The sequence below is a fragment of the Streptopelia decaocto genome (assembly GCF_964273445.1).
Source record: "Streptopelia decaocto genome assembly, chromosome: 5".
NCBI lineage: Eukaryota > Metazoa > Chordata > Aves > Columbiformes > Columbidae > Streptopelia > Streptopelia decaocto.
The window spans coordinates 2,586,998-2,606,319 of NC_138659.1; the positions used below are offsets into that span (position 1 = coordinate 2,586,998).

Below are 19,322 nucleotides of genomic sequence, written 5' to 3' on the forward strand. Positions count from 1 at the left end.
AGCAGAGCTGCTGAACGAGATTACCATTTCCACGTACTATCCGCACATCATTACGCTTTGGCAGTCATGCAGCAACCCGTGCCGTTTCTTACCATGAAGAAACTGCATTGTGCTAAAAAGCCCTGCAGAATAAAGCAGATAATATCTTTTGGGATGGTGCCTTGTATTTTCCAAGAGCTGTCTCACTGCAGCAGCTGTTACAAGAAACTAAACCAAACCCTCCTATTTGTAAATCAGAAAGAAAAAGCACAACGCAAACTGGTATTTGGTTTAGGACTGTATGGTTCACACAGCGCTTAAGGAGCATTTGAGACAAAAGCAAGCTTTCTGCCAACAATTCAAGGGGAAAAAGAACAGTTCTGCTTTGCTGTCTGAATGCAGTGAGAAACCAAGCCGACAAAATAGCCTGGCACTGCTGCCCACTGTGAAATAAGCCGTGCATCTCGTTCTTTACAAGCACAGCTCAGTTTGTCTTCATCCTGCCCGGTTTAGCTTTTGCAGCTTTACCCTAAGGAGAAATTCCTGTCCCCACAGCCCCTGCTTTTGCTTTAATTTCTACCCAATATAATCATGAAATAGCTAGACCAAAACACGCACCGCTCCTTGTGGAACAGATCTGTACCTAAAGCTGAAATCGGAGTGGTGAAGCCAAACTCATTTAACCTCTTCCAGCATCTTTCCTTCAGTTCTCCATCATCTCACTTGCTCCCATTGAAGCGTAACAGGTCACTGCTAGTTTAATGTCTAGCGATCAAGGGGGTTTTTTATGCAATTGCTGCTAAGTACTGTGTTGAAGATGGACACATCTGATCTCGTATAAAAGAGCACGGGTACTACACAGAGATTTTCTGTAGTTGGAAAAAAAATAGCTTTGTCAGTTTTGTAACACATTATGTCCCAAGCCCAATGGCAGAAACAGTAGTAGGTTCTGAATGCTCCAACTGAAGATACTCAAAGATTTCTGCAAGGAACAGAGATTGGGAAGAGCATCCCCCTCCCCATCCCAAAGAGCATCTGCAATTCAGAAAGGTCAGAAAATGGCATGAAAACGCAGAAATAAGGAGGATGAAGAACACATGAGCTGAAGTTAGAAAACTCAGTAAAAACACCTATTGTTACCAACAAAAATACAGACCACAGGCTGAAAACCACTAAGCGATATATGAAAAACATAGGAGAGTAGCAAGATTAAATTCATCTACGCCCCCCTGTCTCCATTGGAAGATTTATAAAGGCCTGCAGATCACAAGAGTGTGAGAACCACTGCTGTAAGAATCTACTAGTCTTAATATTCTTGTTACTGTCCCCTTTTGTTACCTGATTAGCTGAATCCTCTTGGCACCATCTTGCAGTTTCCATTATTAGCTGTTAAGGCCAGGATGTTGGGACTCTGGCACAGCCCCGGGTGCCCAGTCTGCAAGTCCTGCTGTCCCACGTCTTGAAGAAACAACCTAATCCTGCCAAGGGGCCAAGTGTTGCCCCCCTGGAGCAGGCGGCCAGCTGAGTAGACACAGATCAGAGCTTCAGAAACATCTGTATCGGAACAGGCACCAAACTGGTACTGAACTTCAGACTAAACAGAAAAGTAACCCCCTAAACTGCAGCTTTCCGAAACGCCGGCAGCTAGAAACTGCCAACCGGTAACGGCAATGGGCAGCTCCAGTGCGAACTGAGGCTTTTTGTCCTTTAACTCTCCTGTTCCCCCCAGTCCACACAGACGTCCCGCTGCTGGAAGACACGGCATTTTGCACAAGACCTTGGAACTCCCTCATGAACCATCTCTTCTTACTGAGAACAAGTGTTGCTAGTGGGGAATATCTTATATGAGGCAATTCTGAATGGCACGGTTATGGTCTTCTCCACAAGTGTCTCCTTCGCTTGCCGCCACCCCAAAAACTTGGCATCTTTTGGGGAGGGTTCTTCAGTTCAAGTGTCCCACTTGTGTGAGTGGGAAGTCCCCAAGGAGACTCTACTGCCTCAGGACAAGCTTTGAGAAGGTTTTTTAAAAAAACATTTGGTGTAACATAGTTTTACCAGCAGAAAGAGACTTAAATTGCTGCAACCCCCCCTGCTTTTCTCATCCCTTCGCAGACCGGTTCTGTAAGTCTTCCCAGAGGAAGGTTTCAAGTTCAACGTGATGCTTCCTGACAACCTGTATGTGAATAATACGAGGATGTGTTTTAAAATAAGCCCAGCAACCAAATGCTCAACTATACAAATAGAGTAATTTGACAAACAGAGCAAGAAGAGGCACCAATTCCACAGTCATTTGATTGATCTTATCCTAACAGGCTCTTCAGGAGTTCAGTTTTGATATAGAAAGCTGAAGTTTTATACACACACCTGTGTTTATACAGGCTCACAAAATAGATAACACTAATAAATACACACTTTATATAGAAATATATATATATAAAATATCCCTTGCAACAGATAACCATAAGCCAAACACCCGTATTAAGCCACAGAACAAAGTTTATTGTATCTTCTCAAATTCTTTGTACAGTTTTGCTGCTAAACAGACACAACACAGCGGCATGTTGCCTTTAATCTTTATTTCAATCCTAAGTCCAACTTGAAAGAATTGGTAACACATTTAATGGCATCTTCAATAAATAAAATGACCCCAAAAATCTAGTCTTTGCACAGACACATTACAATCCACTCCAAATTCAATATTGCCAAAACATTTTGTTCTAAAAACTTGCTCCGAAGGCGTTTTTTTGTTTGTTTCAGCGCTTAAATACACAGAAAAGTATATGATGAGAGAAAACAGATACTCTATTCTGAACAGAACTTGTAAAAAGCAGTAACTTAGAAACAAAAGATAATTAAATCTCTCTAAGTAGATTAAAGAATCCAGTTTGAGGTCTGTTTGGAAATAATCCTGATTTTACCCTTCATATCAAAACATGTAGTTTTGCCAGATCCTATTCTATGTCAGCACACTTATACAATAAGAATTCAATGCCATGATTTCATTTTTAAGGGGAAATTCACAAAGCGCAAGCATTAACCTCCCACGCTCGCTAAAGTAGCCGTGGTCTGTATATTGTGCAGCGGTAAGAGGCCATTTGTGCTCGGTCCATCATTTGAGCTCCTACCATAGTGGAAAAGAGACTGTAGTTCACCCTTTGTTTCTGCATCCCGGTGCAGGAGCCTCAGGAACCTCAGCGAGCTGAGAATTCCTGCAAATACAAACCTTCCCGCACAGATCGGATTGCAGGACGAGGACCAACGCGTCTGATTCTCATTAGAAGCCAGGCTTTATTTAAAGCTTTTCTTAGAGAAAACCATCACTGAAGAAAAGCTGAGGCCCAAAAAAAGCTCCAAATTGCAATTCCCTGTGATTTCCAACATCTATTAGTATATCGCCAACCAATTACAGTGTCAGTTGATGTAGGAAGAACCATTCTACCACTAAAATTAGTTAAAACACTCATCTTCAAGCCTTCTGGAGCCTTCTTCAGTGAGAGCTTAGGGCATGCAAGGAATGCACAGTTGGGCCCCCCCAGACCTATGCATAGTATATAGGGGAGAGAAAAGGTTACTTTAAACAAAAGGCAGAATTACACCACATCTGTGCAAACATTTAAACCAGTTTGTTTCATCTGGTCGCTTATCCCAACCACTTGTCTTGACTGTACTTGGCTAATTCAAGAGAACGTGATGAAGCACAACCCAATTTATTTAAGGGAATGGAACTTCTTTTCTGCAGGTGTCTTCCCCTCAGCTGACCCCATGGTAACAAAAGTGCAATAATTTACAATCTTTTCAAACAAACAGCTATTAAAATAACACAACTTCAGGGAAACCAATTCACTAGTTTCACCATAAAAATATTTCCCCAGGTAACAAACCTTAAAGCATTCGGTAACACAGTATTTCAATAATAATACAGAGAATTCCTTCCACTTGTTAAAAAAGACAGAACTGTTATTTTACACTATTTAAGAGTTTCGCAATCTTGTGAAGACCGTGCTGTAATTAAGAATATAACTGTCATTTTAAATACATGAGTATGGAAATAGTGGCCTGACTGAAATGATATTCTCAAGCTTTTGCAAATAAAGACAAGGTAAAGGCCAGGGCCATGTCAGCCAGGTACTCAAGAACTTACAAGACAGTTTATATCCAGAGTCATACGAAAGCACCACTTCTCATACTTTGTCTACCTGTTGCTGAACAGCATATTAAATGGTTTTGTGAGAACTGCTAAAGCAGATTCTCATACTAACAGTAGCTTGACTTAGAGAATTCAGGTTTGGGGACAACAGGGAACTTTGACAAAATTATCTGAAAAATTTCTGCTAAATTTGGTCCAAGCATCCAAAAACCAACCAAGGGCATGCACGTCCCTCATTGCTTAATGATGATCTTTAGTTATCCTTAAAACAAAAAAGTGTATGGCAATAAGGAATAAGGGCTGCCCACGACAGGCACAGAATAAATAGTCCCTTCAGAAAGACGTTTCAACTGCCATGTGAGAAACTGAACTTGTACTAATCAAGAACCCTGAAATTTGTACATCGTAGCCAGGAGAAATTTCCTATTTAAGAAACAGATCCATTTGTAATTAACTGCTTTCCCAATCCTCATTAGATATGTGAAAACCAATTAAAAAATCTTTTAAAACAATTACAAAGAGTGGACTGCAGGGGCAGCTATTCAAGCAAGATTCAAGCACGAGTTGAAATGAACGTTCAAGCTGGGCATTAGCCTTCTTTGTCGAAAATTTGTACGACTTTTTCAAAAACCTAAAAAGAGAGAGAACAATGTTAATTTTATGAAGTGTCAGTCAACCAGTTACTTCAAACCAGCACACACAATAACTGATAGTATTTTAAAAATATAGTATTTTCTTAGAACATTCACAATAATTCTTTAATAGTGAAACTGGCATCAATTCTGGGAAACTGAGGCAGAAGAGCAATACTACTGCAGAAAGGCAAAAGCTCATGAAAGTCAATAAGACAAGACACTGCTAAACACAGAAACACTGAAAATTTAGCCCAGCTCATGTTCAAGCAGAACTAATTGATTTCTGGAAGTTATTCACATCTTAATCAATGCTTCAAGAGTCAAAATGAGAGTTCCACAGGCTCCCCCAGTAACACACATCAGTGCTGAATTAGCACACTAACCACACATCTCAGAAAAATGCCAAAAATATGTACTGCTGTCATCCCCATGGCTTTTTTTGGCTGATATACTTACTTCATCAACAGATTTCGAGGCATCCACTTTTCTGACTTTTCCCATTCTCTCATACAAATCTATTATGGGCCTGGTAGACTGCAGATACGTATGAATTCTAGGAAAAAGCACAGGGGGAAAAGCATTACACAGCAGAATATTAACAGAAGGGAACTGAAATGTTTTGGAGATAGTACCTCTTTTCCAGACTCTCCCGATTATCATCACTCCTACCACTGCTCTTGCCTCTTTCAAGACAGCGACCAATACATATCTACAAAAAAAAAAAAACATCAAAAAGATGATCACGACTAAGAACACAAGGTGCTATCTTGAAAGCAGGAACGGAACAAAAATTCAGAAAATCTAAATAGGCCTGACACACAAAAGTGTCCAGATCTGGTAGGTGTAACCAGAATTCATGCGGCAAGTTAAGATTCCTCCAGAGAAAAAGGCTGATAGCTGTAGATAGCTTTAGATAGCTCTAGTGAGGTGGACTGTGAACTGGCTGAACGGAAGAAACCAGAGAGTTGTGGTCAATGGGGCAGAGTCCAGTTGATCCTGTATCCAGTGCAGGGCCTCAGGGGGCAGTGCTGGGGCTGGGATTGTTCAATATATTCATCAGTGATTTGCATGAGGGAATAGAGTGACTGTCAGCAAGTTTGCTGATGACACCAAACTGGGAGGAGTGGGTGACACTGGAAGCTGTGCTGCCATCAGAGACCGGGACAGGCTGGAGAGCTGGGCGGGGAAACATTTAATGAAATAGAACAAGGGCAAGTGTAGAGTCTTGAATCTGGGCAGGAACAACCCCAGGTTCCAGTATAAGTTGGGGAATGACCTATTAGAGAGCAGTGTAGGGGAAAGGGACCTGGGGGTCCTGGGGACAGCAGGGTGACCATGAGCCAGCACTGGGCCCTTGTGGCCAGGAAGCCAATGGGACCTGGGGTGGGTTAGAAGGGGGTGGTCAGTAGGTCAGAGAGGTTCTCCTGCCCCTCTGCTCTGCCCTGGGGAGACCACACCTGGAATCTTGTGTCCAGTTGTGGCCCCTCAGTTCCAGCAGGACAGGGAACTGCTGGAGAGAGTCCAGCGCAGCCACCAAGATGCTGCAGGGAGTGGAGCATCTCCCGTGTGAGGAAAGGCTGAGGGAGCTGGGGCTCTGGAGCTGGACAAGAGGACACTGAGCGGGGACTCATTCATGGGGATCAATATGGAAAGGGGGAGTGTCAGGAGGATGGAGCCAGGCTCTTCTCAGTGACAACCAGTGACAGGACAAGGGGTAATGGGTTCAAACTGGAACACAAAAGGTTCCATTTAAATTTGAGAATACACTTGTTCCCGGTGAGGGTGGCAGAGCCTGGCCCAGGCTGCCCAGGGAGGTTGTGGAGTCTCCTTCTGTGCAGACATTCCAACCCGCCTGGACACCTTCCTGTGTAACCTCATCTGGGTGTTCCTGCTCCATGGGGGGATTGCACTGGATGAGCTTTCCAGGTCCCTTCCAACCCCTGACATTCTGGGATTCTGTGACTCCATCAGTTTATTAAAATGGGGGCTCTTAAAATGGCATTGGGGTCAGTGGAAGCAAAAGCAACATCAAGTTTCTGGTTCAACTGCGTGTCCAACTTGAGGCATTCAAAGAAAAGAATTATCTGCTTTTCAAGGATGTGTTCAGACTGTCTGCAAAGCAGCACAGCAGATTCAACCACCACTCTTCGCCTGCACTGAAAGTCACGGTGGCCTCTCCCCATCATTTTGTAAGGCTACACACCAAGTTAAAACGTTCTTACTTGACATTGTTATAATGAAGACTTAAAAATCAAATTATTTTCCCTACAAAGTACACCCATAGCAAAAAAAAAAAATCCAGAGGATTATGAAGGCGTTGTTATTTATTTTTAGATCTAGTAACAAAATTAGAACCCCCAAATTAACACCCTACCAAGTGGAAAAAAAAAAAATTAATCTTATTTAAGTTTATAAATAGAAAAAAAATAACCCCTCACTTGTTGAGATTAAAAAAAAAATAAAAAGAAAAGGTAAAAAAAATTCTCAGGAAAGTGGGAAAAGGGTAAAAGGATGAAAATCAGCTCAAGGTGTTGGGATCCTCATATCGGTTTTCATGCCTCAAGGGCACTGACATACTAAAGTGACAGCTTATCATGGGACTTGTCAAATTAATATAATGTATCACTGTCAAAATGCCCTTGTGATCTAATGACTAAAATGGTTGATTACTGGCTCTCTTATAGCACAGCTTGTAACTAGAAAATAAAGACGACTGCTGCTACCAGCACTTCAGAATTAAAACAGACATTGCACTCAAGTACATTTTGGACTAAACAACAGTTAAAAGCAAACCGAGTAATGTTTTTTGTAAATTAACTAAATTTTGTATCATGTATTTAAAGTTTTTATAAATTTTGCTTAAGAATGCAATTGCCTGAAGTACTTCAATATAATGTATTCACACATGATTATACCAAGTGTCCGCCTGCTGCTTCAAAGACATCCAGGTTTTTATCTGCAAAGACAAACTGCCAAAAAATCCTTCAAACTCACAGACCAAGTTTTCCTTCTGCTCTTACATTAGTCCATTGACTACCTGACAGAGTTTATTGTTCTTCCTGAAGGATTCTCCCAATACAGCAAGAAAGGAAGTTACAGGATGACACACTTCATTACCTCATTGTCACAATCAAAAAAGAGAACAAAAGAAACATCCGCCTTTCCATCCATGGTCTTATTCCAGCCTTGAAGATTATCTTCATTCCTGGGAAATCCATCAATTAAGAACTTGTTCTTCTGGGAATTGGCAGCCATTGTTTGATCCATAGCCTGATAAAAGAGAATTCAATTCATGATCTCCTGTACATACAACCATTTATCTACTTACTAAATTACCCCCAAAACGTTGACATGGTAAATTGAGCAGCTTTTATCTTTGATTTACTGCAGATTTACAAGATGTATTTTTGTTTCACCTTCAATGCATGCTAATTAACTCCCTGATGCATCCACACATCCTTCTTTCAAACTGAATTGGCTATTTCATAAAGCTCAAAATCTTGTATCACAGAATCACAGCTTAAGAAGTTGATTTTCTACAAGATACTGGAAAGTGCTGTTACACAATAAGATGCCAAAACATGACCTAGAGTTAATTCTAATAGAAAAACTCCAGATAAACCTAGTGCCATGAGCAACAGAAGCCTTTTCTGCCTTAAAGGAAATACTCTGGTTGTTTTCCTGGACATCTAATAGGGATAAAGGCTGGAGCTTTTCCTTCCATAGGAACATTACCAGGTGCTCTTCTCTTTCACCTGGCTATCTATTTTGATAAAACTGACATAAATTTACTACATCTAAGGCCTCCACCCTCCCGTTCAATATGACTGAGCTGACCAAGAGGTCCAAAAGCTAGTCAAGGGAAATAAGAAATCCAGAGTTGCACTGATTTCCTTAGAGCTACTAAAGAATAAAGTAAAATATGTGCACCCACGTGTCCACTGTTTCATACTAGTCACACCAGAGGAAAGGCAGCTCTTCCAGAATGAGGCCACTGCCTTGTTGCTTAGTCTGCAAGAGTGAACCAGCAAGGAAACAGCCCTTTCCTTACCCTCTTCAGCAAGCTGATTGTTATTTCAACCGGTACAATTTCCCCCTCCTTAATGTAGTTCTCGATGAGCTCTCCATACTGTGAGCCCGGCCTTTTCCGTTCATCTCGAAGGAGGTCACCGGCAGAAAGGTGCGTGTAGCCATATTTCTGAAACGTGCAAAACAAACAGGCATAAATTCCCTTGAATTAGTACACGTGCAAAGTTAAATGTGGTTGATACTGTCAACATTATCTTCACACTACAACAGAAAAATACAGGGAATAGCATCTTGCTAGTGACAGATCTATTCCACCATCAGTATGTAATCCATGGCACACTCGGTATGCGCAGAAAGCACAGCGGTACAGAGATTCTTGGATAAAACACTCAACAGGCTTTCGCTCAGGCAGTCATGTCCAGTTTTCAAAGGTAATTTTGCCATGTTTGGAAACCAGACTGGCTCAAAGTCCCTCCTGAAATCTTACACTGTGCAAGGAGACATTTAACAATCACCAGATCTGATGCAAGCAGTTCAACTGATTAAAAATTAGAAGTGGTTATCAGTCGCTGGGGCAAGTCTTGATTTACAAAGTGAAAAAGTCAAGACAGTGCCTCTCCTTGCTATGTTTATGCAACAGGTTGGCAATTCTATCTAATTACCTACTTTTACTAAAAAAAAGCACATGAGGTGGTTGCAGGTCCTTTGGGTCTGGAAGGAGCAATGTAGGGGAAAGGGACCTGGGGGTCCTGGGGACAGCAGGGTGACCATGAGCCAGCACTGGGCCCTTGTGGCCAGGAAGCCAATGGTACCTGGGGTGGGTTAGAAGGGGGTGGTCAGTAGGTCAGAGAGGTTCTCCTGCCCCTCTGCTCTGCCCTGGGGAGACCACACCTGGAATCTTGTGTCCAGTTGTGGCCCCTCAGTTCCAGCAGGACAGGGAACTGCTGGAGAGAGTCCAGCGCAGCCACCAAGATGCTGAAGGGAGTGGAGCTGTGAGCTACTGAAGAGCAGGCTCAGGCATGCAGGAGGGTGGCGATGGACGTCACCATCCTTGGGAAACTTCTGGAGAGAGTGCAGCGCAGGGCAACTAGGTTGCTGAAGGGAGTGGAGCTTCTCCCATGTGAGGAAAGGCTGAGGGAGCTGGGGCTCTGGAGCTGGACAAGAGGACACTGAGGGGGGACTCATTCCTGGGGATCAATATGGAAAGGGGGAGTGTCAGGAGGATGGAGCCAGGCTCTTCTCAGTGACAACCAATGATAGGACAAGGGGCAATGGGTTCAAACTGGAACACAGGAGGTTCCACTTAAATTGGAGAAGAAACTTCTTCCTGGTGAGGGTGGCAGAGCCTGGCCCAGGCTGCCCAGGGGGGTTGTGGAGTCTCCTTCTGTGCAGACATTCCAACCCGCCTGGACACCTTCCTGTGTAACCTCATCTGGGTGTTCCTGCTCCATGGGGGGATTGCACTGGATGAGCTTTCCAGGTCCCTTCCAATCCCTGACATTCTGTGACATTCCAAGCACAGCACGAGTCAGAAATCGTTATGTTCCCGTTGAGGTTCTGACACCAACTTCCCCCTCTACCTGGGTCAAACCACTTACAACTCTGCAGTTGCACAGGCACTGCCCAAAGCCGCCCTGCGCACCCGTCCTTGCTGCCTCCCTGCCCAGGAGGAACAGGACAAACCGGGAGGGCAGCCCTGGGGCACACCGGTACCTTCTGATGATGATGATGTGGCAGATGAAGGTGAACAATTCCATCGGTACCACCCTGTGCCACGCCATGTACGGTCAACAGAGAGCAGTGAGATCACGTCCAAATCTATCCATTTGGTGCCAGCAAACAGCAGTACTCTTTTCTTTCACCTCCTTGGTGCTTACCTAAGCTAGGTATACATCCAAAACAGATCACACCTGTACATACTCATCCTAAAGTTTTTACACGCAAAAAGAGTGGCAGCAAAAAAACCTTCTGGGCTATCAGCTTGGCTGCAGCAACATCCAAAGCAAATTTCAAAAAAGGTGCCTGAGCAGCATAATAATGTGACTACACACACTTTGTAAGGCCGTGAACTTGGGATTTAAAAACTTGGCTACTGGACTAAGCACAACAGAAATATTACATGAGCCACTAAGTGACTTTCGAAATATTTCAGTTGCTTTCCAATTTCGCCCACAAAAGTGTGGCAAGTTAGTTCTGCCATAGTCATAATTTAAGGAGGGATATAATTACCTAAATCTCCAAAACTCTACACAGCTGGCGGAAAAAGGAAGCAAGATTTTGCTCTAAATAACTGTGAAGGAAAAGCTCCACAGACGTCCTCTATAAGCTCACTGTACTCCTGCTTTAATGTGCACTGCATTTGGATATGCCTATTTCATTGCAAATCTAAATATTAACTATGAACTACAGAAGCCATAAACCAGAATAAATCTTTCCTTATAAGCAAGAAACCTTACTCTGCTGAACCCTAAATTAACTTCAGCAAGAAGAGCTACATGTTAAAGAATTATATTTTTAACATTAAATTTCTACAAAGGAGAAAACAGGAGGAAAATATAATCCTTTTGGTTTTAGAGGATTACCAAACCATTTAATTTTCCTTGGCATTTCCCTTTTCATGCATGAAAATGAAATCAAGTCAGGCAATTTTTGGAATTCTCTGTCCCAAACTAAAATAGGTTTTAATGGCTGAACGGGAAAGTAAAAGATAGAAGTGTGCTGTTGCATAAACAGACTTGTTTTAAATAATAGTAAATTGTATTCTAGAGTAACCTTGAGAACGGATTAACCAGGCAACAAGAAAAACAAGCTTCTCCTTCAGGGGCAAAACATCTATTTGTTAACTGTACTGAGTCAAGAGCCAAAGACAACACATTGGTTTAAACAATGCGAACAAGCCCAGAGAAAGGCTTGGCTGCTGTTCTGAGAGGTGGTGCTCACGCTGCTCTCGCCCATTTCAATCAGTTAATACAGGGCACAAAGTTTTCTTTGATCTTCAGAGAGATAAACCCTCAGCAAGCGTCCTGAATTGGACAAAATTGCCACATCCCCAAGAGCTCACGAAAGAGACCGTGATGTAACTGCCCAAAAATGGGGCATCTTGCTGAAGTCTGGGTTGTGCCAGCAGAACCTCCAGCACTGCCAAGCACATCCTGATGCAATCCCTAGAACGTGACTACTGCATCATCCTTCTCCTCCAAAATCAGAAAGGGAGCAGGACTGCGGCTGCCAAACTGTGAAAGAGCTTTGCCTCCAGTTCTTGAAGGACAGGCTGGAGAGCTGGGCAGGGAATAACCTAATGAAATTTAACAAGGGAAAGTGTAGAGTCCTGCATCTGGGCAGGAACAACCCCAGGTTCCAGTATAGGTTGGGAAATTACCTATTAGAGAGCAGTGTAGGGGAAAGGGACCTGGGGTCCTGGTGGACAGCAGGATGACCATGAGCCAGCACTGGGCCCTGGTGGCCAGGAAGCCAATGGCATCCTGGGGTGGATTAGAAGGGGGGTGGTCAGTAGGTCAGAGAGGTTCTCCTGCCCCTCTGCTCTGCCCTGGGGAGACCACACCTGGAATATTGTGTCCAGTTCTGGGCCCCTGAGTTCCAGCAGGACAGGGAACTGCTGGAAAGGGTCCAGCATAGGGCAACGAAGATGCTGAAGGGAGTGGAGCATCTCCCTGATGAAGAAAGGCTGAGGGAGCTGGGTCTCTTTAGTTTGGAGAAGAGGAGACTGAGGGGTGACCTTATTAATGTTTATAAATATATAAAGGGTGAGTGCCACGAGGATGGAGCCAGGCTCTTCTTGGTGGCAAACAATGATAGGACAAGGGGTAATGGGATCAAGCTGGAACACAAGAGGTTCCACTTAAATTTGAGAAAAAAACTTCTTCCCAGTGAGGGTGGCAGAGCCTGGCCCAGGCTGCCCAGGGGGGTTGTGGAGTCTCCTTCTCTGCAGACATTCCAACCCGCCTGGACACCTTCCTGCGTGACCTCACCTGGGCGTTCCTGCTCCATCAGGAGGATTGGACTGGATGATCTTTTGAGGTCCCTTCCAATCCCAAACACACTGTGATACTGTGATATATTGCTATATTCGTAATGTCAGACTGAGAGGAAGATTCGAAATAGAAACTAGGTTAAAAAAATATGCCAAGCCCCTTAAATCTGGATTTTTAGATTACAGAGATTTAAAAAAAAAAGAAAATATAGAATTAACTATTCTAAAACTTATTTCAGTGGTCATGTTTTCTGCTATGCTTCGCTGTGGGGGACGACGGTGGGTCTGTGGATTCCCTGATGGAGGGCATGGGAACAGAAATTAGCCTTGAAGATATGAAGGCCTACCCATGAGAAAGATGGGAGTAAAGGAGTATCCAGAGATGTTAAGGATGCACTGTGAGGGAGAAAGGAGTAAAAGAGTAACATTGATGACAGCAAAAATAGCCTATGAGATGCTACTGCTGTAACTTGTAACCAATAGTGAAGAGACACTTGAATTGGTAAAACTGTATAAAAATGCACTTGTGGCAATAAATGGCATCTACTGCTTTCATCCTGGAAGAACCTGGTCCATGTCGTTTGTCCGTCTCAACCGCGACACTTAGCAAACTGCTGTGCCATTCTAATAGAAGTAAAAATATTAAATTGCTGTTATTTCTAAAGCTATTTTTATATTTGGAGAACCGTAATCCAAATATCTTACAAAAATTAGCTGTGAATGAGTGAATGAGATAAAAATCAGCTGTCTTCAGCACCACTGTGGTCACCTGCTTCCTTTGCTTAAAAAAAGCTCAATCACAGTGCCATGGAAAGGCAAGCTCAGTTTTCCATCGATCCCAGCACACAGGGGCTCATCAGCACACACTCAGTGCCGTGTAGAGCAGGGCACAACATCGCTCGCTTGTTGGACTCGCAGTGGCCTGGGAAATCAGTCCCCATGCAGCAGGACAAGCTGGGCCAAGCAAGGTGGATGCTCCACATCTCCAAAACACAACCCGAGACCGCAGCCTTCCTGGGACGCCCTTCTCTCCCCTGTCCTACAGCCACTTGCAGCTTTCTTCTGTCAGCCAGGATCTACAACGTCCGCTGCCCAGACAGAACATTTTTTGCTTTCAGGAAACACACTAAATATACTGATATAACAGAAAATACTCAAGTCATCTCTGTGCCGCGCTTGACTCGAGGAGGAGATTGCCGTAGCAATGTTCTCCGGGCAGTAGGAAAGGATCAGGAGTGTGCAGCTGCTGGGACTCCTCACCCAGCTGGCTTTGGGGGGGGATCTGGGTTTATTTCTGCTTCAGCCCTGTCTGGTCCAGCAACACATCCCTCCACTAAATACACAGCTTGAGACTTCCCTAAGTGAGCAGAAGCCAAGAAAAAGCAAGAGAAACACAAATTACTACTTTGACCTTGACTCCTATCTTGGCTTATCGTTGTTACTGCAAAAATGAAAGTCACAGGGCTTAAGATCTAAACACATAAAATACAAACATTTATTGCCCTTCTTCTGACCGGTCATATCTTGAGCAACCTTAATAAACAACTGAAGTTTGCTACATGTTCTCAGACACACCATTCAACAAGTAGTTAAAATAAAAACAGAGCTGGGTAAAGCCTGCAGCCTTCATGGTTTTCTTTTTTTTAAGCCTAAAAAGCTTTTGTCTGTTCTATTAGCAATTAACACATGGAATTCTAACTTTGGGGTATAAACTATAATGCAGTAATAGACCTTCTGTCTGCTTATTCCAAAAGGCGACATTTTCTTAGTTTGAAATATGTTCTTGTCTCTGGGGGAGGAAAAACAAACACAAAACCACATTAACAAAACAAAACGCACAAAGGAGATGCCACTGACATTGCCCCCAGGGAAGCGGGTGGATAGACCAGCACCCCAGGGCTTCAGAACACTCAGATCAACCAAGGCAACCAGTGTAACTGGGAAAGACCCAAAATCAATGCTCAGAGTCTGTGCCCTGCAAAATTGAAGCATAGTGATAAATCTTTGGGGGGTGGGTGTGAATTTATATGATCACCCAAACAAAGCTCCAAAGTTCAGAAATATAAACTTATATTTCAAAAAAACCCACCACACACTATAAGAACTTAAGGCTAAGTGGACTACTAATACTTGGCACTCTCAGAGGAGACTTCAGAAATTGAGTTTAAAGCAAACAATTCTAATAACGTTTTTATTTCAAGGAAGTTAACGCTGTCTCAGACTTCCAAAGGACATTTAACACATGACAGCCAAGCCTAAATCCACTGCTACTTTCAGACGATTGTTTCTGATACAATAAGTTCTTCTTTGCATTGTTTCTTTCACCCTTGGAAATCTCCTTATCATATATCCCAAAGCAACTTAACAGCTTTTTCCACTTGGCTATTAACTTATGCTCTTATAAAACAAAAAGGCTCAGCATCCCACCTTGTGCGATTGATTTTAGATTTAACCACAAACATACAGGATAAGGCTGAGGTGAATGATATTTTGGGTATCCAGAGGGAGGTGTCTTGCACACCCCAAATCCCTACAGAATCAGGTTGCCAAAACAAACAAACAAAAATGCAACTTCAATCTTGCTTGGAATAAAGACAAATGACTTAGTTATTATTCTTTCCTCCAACCAAAGAGCTTTGCATTTCAGAGGTTGTAAGGAGTTAAATTTTAAATACATGAAAGCGTAGTATGTGCAGATTTAAAGAACGTATTTCTTTCCCTTGACTTTTATAACCATTTGATAAGCAAAGTTCAGAAGTCAGCAATAAAACACATTCAGCTTGCCCTGCATTCAAGTGACATCATTCAAGTACACGCTCAGATATTCTGCCTCACACTACGAGCTACACAACAGTCTTAGTTGATGGTAAACTCCACCTCACACGGCTGTGGAAGGTTTTGGGAGTTTATTGGCAGAGCTGGAAAGGAGAGGACAGGAGCTTCAGAGGGAATTTGAGATAAATTCATCCCTTCATCCCTTTCTAAAAAGAAAGAACTGGTCTAGAGCAACAGTTCTGCCACATCTGCATTCCAGTGACAATTCTGTGAGTTTGTGAAGTGTACACACGAACCTTCCCTTCATATCAGAGAAAACCAGCCTGGTTCAGCTGTCTCCTCCAACCTTATCTGTGAAGATAAAGAAACCTAATCGCTTACCTGCTGTTCCCTTTCGCACACTGTGTCAATATCCATTTCCGCTTGTTATTATGTTGTCTTCCCTCAAATCATTTCTCCATTTGGTCCAAATTTGACATGAATACCTGCCATCTCCAGAATGAAGGACTCCAGCACACACACATTGAGCAGTTATGATTTAGGCTAGTACTTAAACACATATTTTGCTCAAAACATGTGATAGCCATCTCCCTTTTCTGGGAACGTAAACCACAGTCAGCAAAACAATTACAGCACTTTGAGAAACTGTTCCCAGGTAGTACGTAATACCCCCCCTTACTCTACAAAACATAGCTACCCTTGGTTTTGAAATAAAATAATGTTAAAATCACATAAGATAGCAGCCTTCCAGTACCTCAAGGGGACCTACAAGAAAGCTGGAGAGGGACTATTACAAGAGCATGTAGTGATAGGACAAGGGGCAATGGCTTTAAACTGAAACAAGGTAGATCTAGATTAGATATAAGGAAGAAACTTTTCACCACAAGGGTGGTGAGGTGCTGGAACAGGCCAGAGAAGTTGTGGATGCCCCATCCCTGGAAATGTTCAAGGCCAGGTTGGTTTGGGCTTCAAGCAACCTGGTCTAGTGGAAGGTGTCCCTGCCCATGGCAGGGGGTTGGAACTATAACAGATGATCTTTAAGGTCCCTTCCAACCCAAACCATTCCATGATTCTATCTCAGCTCAGCAAAGAGACTTCTCCCACATGTGATGTGCTCTGTCTCAGATCTCTAGTACGAACAGAAACTGAGAAACATTTATAGCTCATACTGGACTTTTTGTTCCACACAAACTTCAGATTTCCAGCAAGATACTGGGTCAGATTCATTCCAAATGTAAACTAGCATTATTCACTTCATTTACAAGGATGAATAAGGTTTATTATCATGCAGTTACAGCCTCTCTTCTCTGTGGCAAGCTGCCAACAGGGTTTAAAATCTGAACAAAAATACACTTTAAAGCTAAAGACAGCACTGACTGCACACAGGCTGTTCAGCAGGGCTCTCCGAGGGGCCGCCAGGGGCCTGGCCAAGGCTGTGTGCTTAAAAGACAAGTTGCTCTCCAGTACCTCAGCTGCATTTCATCCACACTTCCCTGTTCATGCCTCCTTTTTCTAGTTTTCCAGACTGCCATCAGTCCAGCTCTCCCTCAAAGTTCACCCAGCGGCTCCTGTAGAAACATCCCAGGGAGTCAGAACACCATCCCTCGCAGTCTGCACATGCCTTCTACTGGCAGCCCACTGACTTCAATTTACTTCTTTCCATGCAGTGAACAGGATTAGCAGAATTTAAGCAAATTTACATTTCTTAGTACTTGGACTTCCCTTTCCACGCTTAGAAAAGAAAATAAATACAGTACAAGAGAAGTTAACTTTCGTCTTTCATTTTGAGCTGCAAATACAACTCGAGTAGCAATGACTCATTTGAAGTTCTCCTAATAAAGTGGTCTTTATCCAATTATATTAGCATATCAAGCCAAAGGCAATTAAATTTCTAAACACAGGCCAGCAGCCACACAAGGTACTTTAGCCCTGAGGCTACACGAATGGTTTGGTGAAAGCCATTAATGACAGCCTACAAGATTCCTCTACAGTTTAAGCTCATTTGTTTGCTGTGTGCCAGGGGCAAAATTTGACCCTACCAAAAAGCTTTTAAGAGCACTACGAACCTTTCATCCCACAATTTAATTTAATGAGTAAGCTGGTTTGAATGAGAGTCCGTAATTTGAGGTTTAAATCCTTCAGAACTAAAGTCATAACGGCATTTTTCAGTCTGGACCAAATTCGCCTAACATAGTTATACAAGACTGACGATTGGGATATAATGGCAGCGTGGATAAACTGTAACAGCACTGCCACACAAAATGCGCCTGTACCAGGAGTTGTGGAGTTTTTTCCCATCAACAGTTTCAGAAACATGGTAATTGCTACAGTTCTTAGTCATTTCTTTCAGTACAGGTATGGATAAGCTTTGATACTAAATGGCTTTCAATAGGAAAAAATATATTAAACTGCTCAGAGGAGAAAGAAAAGGTGTTTCAAACCTGGCATACACACACTTGGAAGCATCCAGCGTTAACTACTCCTGCAATTATCCACCCAAACACAGTGCAATTATCTCATTGTTTTTTAAAAGAACAATACTACATGCCATAGCATTTGCTGCTCTTTCTTGAATACTTGTTCTATCTCAAAGGGATGTAAAAATATATTTGGAAAACTGAAAATGTGAAAATTACAGCATACCGTGCTCTCAGACTGCAATGTCAGTTTTAAGCTCTTTTAAAAGAGAGAACAAGATTAACCATCCCTGGAGTCAGAGCATCCTTTGACTTCTATGATATTCTGTCACATAACAAAATTTTGGTTCTACTTTTAACATTTTACGTAAGCTGGCACCAGGTCAGAAAGCCACCACCCTGCAGTGTCTACTGTACCAGCTCTAACATTTACGGGACGGGCTTCAGAAGACACGGACCTTGACCCCACGCATTCGAATTCAACACATTGCCAACCCTCGTAAACCACCTCGCCGCCCCTGCCACGCCAGCAGCACACGGGTGGCAGCCCTGCAGTCACCTACGTGGCCATTCGGAGCCACCCACGGGGGCCGGGCTGCGGGACACCCAGCACCGCCCGGCCGGCAGCGGCTCCTCGGGACCGGGATTTGCCCCCCGCGCCAAGGCGCAGCACGACATCGGTGCTCCCACCCGAGCCACTGCCCGTAACGCCACGCTGGGGCGCCCTCCGAGCCCCAGGCGGGTGTCCCCCTGCCCAGGGTGGGTGTCACTACAGGGAGCCCCACCCGTGGGGCAGGATGCCGGGGGACGAAAAGGCAGCAGAAGGGAAAAGGCCAGCCCCTGGCTGAGCCACCTGACAAGGGCTGGAGCTGGAGGCTGCCCCCGCCGCTTTACCGGCTAACGGGGAGACGTGGGGCTGGGGGTTTTATTTTATCGCTTCCAAGCGGCGGGACGAGAGCCCAGAGCGCAGGGGGGATGCGGACCCGCCATGGGATGAAGGGGAACGCGCTCCCCCACGGAGCGGAACAGACCCTTCGGGGAAAAGGGGGGCTACAGCTCTCAGCAGACCCCCCCCAGCCGGAGCCCCCGGCCTCCCCCAGCCGTCCTCACCTCCACGATGCGAGCGCACTGCGTCCCCTTGCCCGCCCCGGGCCCGCCGAGGACGAAAACGACGACGGGCTTCATGAGGAGTTGGAGACGGCGGCGGAGCAGCAGCAGGACAGCGACAGCTCGGGGGCGGCCAGGGGGAGGCCGCGGAGCGGGCGGAGAGCGGCGGGCAGCGGGGCCCGGGCTGGGGCTGAGGCAGAACCGCCGCCGCGCACCCGCTGCTGAGCTGTCCCCACCGAGGG

General features: G+C 44.2%; 1 protein-coding gene across 1 annotated transcript; it reads right to left on the reverse strand.

The window, feature by feature from the left end:
* Positions 1-2,457: 2,457 nt before the first annotated feature.
* Positions 2,458-19,305, reverse strand: CMPK1 (cytidine/uridine monophosphate kinase 1). The gene is made up of 6 exons (XM_082054682.1): positions 19,084-19,305; positions 8,813-8,959; positions 7,879-8,031; positions 5,394-5,470; positions 5,218-5,314; positions 2,458-4,757 (listed from the first exon to the last, which is right to left on the reverse strand). Exons 1-6 carry the CDS (start codon positions 19,156-19,158, stop codon positions 4,716-4,718), a joined length of 591 nt encoding a protein of 196 aa, XP_081910808.1. The 5' UTR covers positions 19,159-19,305; the 3' UTR covers positions 2,458-4,715.
* Positions 19,306-19,322: the final 17 nt, after the last annotated feature.

Coding starts and splice junctions, on each gene's coding strand:
- CMPK1 (XM_082054682.1), bottom strand. CDS start 19,158: ATGAAGCCCGTCGTCGTTTTCGTCCTCGGCGGGCCCGGGGCGGGCAAG. Junction 8,960..19,083: donor AGTGCGCTCGCATCGTGGAG/GTGAGGACGGCT, acceptor TGCACGTTTCAG/AAATATGGCTACACGCACCT. Junction 8,032..8,812: donor CAATCAGCTTGCTGAAGAGG/GTAAGGAAAGGG, acceptor CTCTTTTATCAG/GCTATGGATCAAACAATGGC.